At 48.8% G+C, this 2,154-nt stretch overlaps 1 protein-coding gene across 1 annotated transcript; it reads right to left on the bottom strand.

The window, feature by feature from the left end:
• Positions 1 to 273: 273 nt before the first annotated feature.
• On the bottom strand, positions 274 to 1,254 carry LOC106744844 (tetra-peptide repeat homeobox protein 1-like). The gene is made up of 2 exons (XM_014619928.1): positions 933 to 1,254; positions 274 to 434 (listed from the first exon to the last, which is right to left on the bottom strand). Exons 1-2 carry the CDS (start codon positions 1,252 to 1,254, stop codon positions 274 to 276), a joined length of 483 nt encoding a protein of 160 aa, XP_014475414.1.
• Between the last annotated feature and the right edge of the window lie 900 nt (positions 1,255 to 2,154).

Genomic DNA, 2,154 nt, shown 5'->3' with positions numbered 1-2,154 from the left:
GTATGACGCCGACTGTATCTGATGTGTGAAGGGAAATATAACAGAGCGATGTTTTTGTTCCAGAAGTGCCATTGTGTGCGCATTTATTATTTTTATATATAACACTGTATACCGAAAATCATTGTTATGTACACATATATATATAGAACATATAAAAGATACGGTGACGGGAGATACGCCAAATGACGAAGATCACGATGCACTGGTCGAGATGATGGATGCCGAAGAGATCAGTCGCGGAGGTCCTTAGATCACGATGCCGAATAAAACGAATTACCAATGTCCAGCTGCATAGCCGCGAACGATACCGCCTAATCCAGCGTGTCCAGCAGCGATGCTACCGGATGGGCCTGCGATGAGGGCTGGAGCCGCAATCGGTCCGGCGAGAGCCGCTGGCCCTACAGCGGGGCCCGCCAGCACTGCTCCGTATGAGCCTGAAAAATATTTTTATCGGTACTCACATATTCTCAAGTCAATAATGAACTGTAAAATATATTTTAGGATCGAACGGTTGGAATCCATCGGAATGGAAATTAGGCACATCTGTGTCATAGCTTTTACAGAACCGAAAGATCAAAGTGGACAATAAAATGTAACTGAACCAACGAGCACCGGTAGTACGTTACGCTGAAATGTCATATTCGATCACTAACAAAAGTCATGGCGAACGAGCTGAAATATATACTATGATTTATCGGCTATTATTAAGACCATGTTCGCGCACTTAAACTACCGTTTTGTTCCTACAAAGCGTGCCGATATGCCAGATGCATATATTATAAAGGTTGAGATTAAGTGAATTTTTCCTTCTTATTTTTCTTATTTTACATTGTAAGCAGCCGGCAATGATTTTATTATTGATGAGTTATTTTAATATATATATATATATATATATATATAATGATAACCATTTATAGTTTATTCGAGCTTACCATAAGCCGGCCATCCCAACCCTGGTGCTGCGTAGCCGAGAGCCGGGCCGACCACCGCGGTGTGTCCAGCGACGCTACCGGAAACAACCGAGGGTCCAGCAACCGCACCGGTGACAACAGCACCGCCGTCGACGGCTCCGGAGAGACGCGCAGGTCCAACTACTGGTCCGGCAAGGGCTGATGGGCCATTAGCAGGTCCGGTGAGGGTAGCTGGCCCCAGAATCGGACCGGCTAACGCTGCGCCATGGCCCAAGTAGCCGGATGGTACCGCGGTCGCCACCGACAGAGCCGTCACGAGGAGAATCGCGACCAGGGTGCACATGATGAGGTGTCTGGCGGTTGCTGGTATGATGTCGGGAAAATTTGCCTCGATGGCTGAGGTGGATGTGCTGCCACCGACTGGTGTCAGACGCGCTTTTATAGGAATATTGTCTCCCCGATCGGGCTCAGAGAACTCAGTTGCTCCCGCCAACCCCAAGGGCGGGGCACAGGACACGCCAAACATTCTCCGCGGGCTGGGTATGTGGCGACGTTTTGCCGACTTATCGACATTAAGTCAGTCACCGTCTAAGTGACACCAGAATGCCCCTAACGCCTCACCTCGTCGTGTCGGGTCCCAACGTGAGGGTCACGCCGCTCCACTTCAACGCATCCGTCTGTGTCTTGCGCGTTGCATTCGTCGCCTCGGCCTCTTGGTGGTACCGACGACAGCGAGCACGCAACCGATCAGATAGTTATCTCGGAATAATATTTATTTAAGTTAAAGTTCGCCGGGACGTGTACGCAATCATCGACGATTTATGCCGGAGACTTTGATCGACGTCGGATCAACACGCTCGGAAACGAGCGGTTTAGTAATTATGTCCAAGGATACAATTTTTATCCGACGACAATGCGCGCGTCCCGATTTTCAAAGATTTGATTATTCAGCGTCGTTCATTCGCCGTCTGCTTCCTCTTGGTAATCTGTATCGTGCGGAAGGAATGATTACGGGAGACGGTCATTTATCATGAAGGTCCAATCGCGTTCAATATGTAACGCCGTTATACGTATCGCAATATTCTCGTGCGGTTTGGAGGATAAGATCACGGCTACTCATCGCGAGCATCCAGTCATCGACGACCTTGGAAACAGAGATGATTTGCGCATGTTATACGTGTGTCTTCTTCCTGCTTTCTCTCGACTCAGGTAGGCTCGTGTCGCGCCATTAGAACGATTACGC

This window comes from Dinoponera quadriceps, unplaced genomic scaffold (assembly GCF_001313825.1).
Source record: "Dinoponera quadriceps isolate SergipeBrazil2010 unplaced genomic scaffold, ASM131382v1 scaffold1308, whole genome shotgun sequence".
NCBI classification, from domain to species: domain Eukaryota; kingdom Metazoa; phylum Arthropoda; class Insecta; order Hymenoptera; family Formicidae; genus Dinoponera; species Dinoponera quadriceps.
Note: the sequence above shows the minus strand (reverse complement) of the source record. Positions and strands in the feature narration are given on the sequence as shown.

Bases quoted from the DNA above. Each gene is read 5' to 3' on its own strand.
- LOC106744844 (XM_014619928.1), bottom strand. From the start codon at position 1,254: ATGTGCACCCTGGTCGCGATTCTCCTCGTGACGGCTCTGTCGGTGGCG. The intron at 435-932 runs GTAAGCTCGAAT...AATATTTTTCAG, and splicing joins GTTGGGATGGCCGGCTTATG to GCTCATACGGAGCAGTGCTG.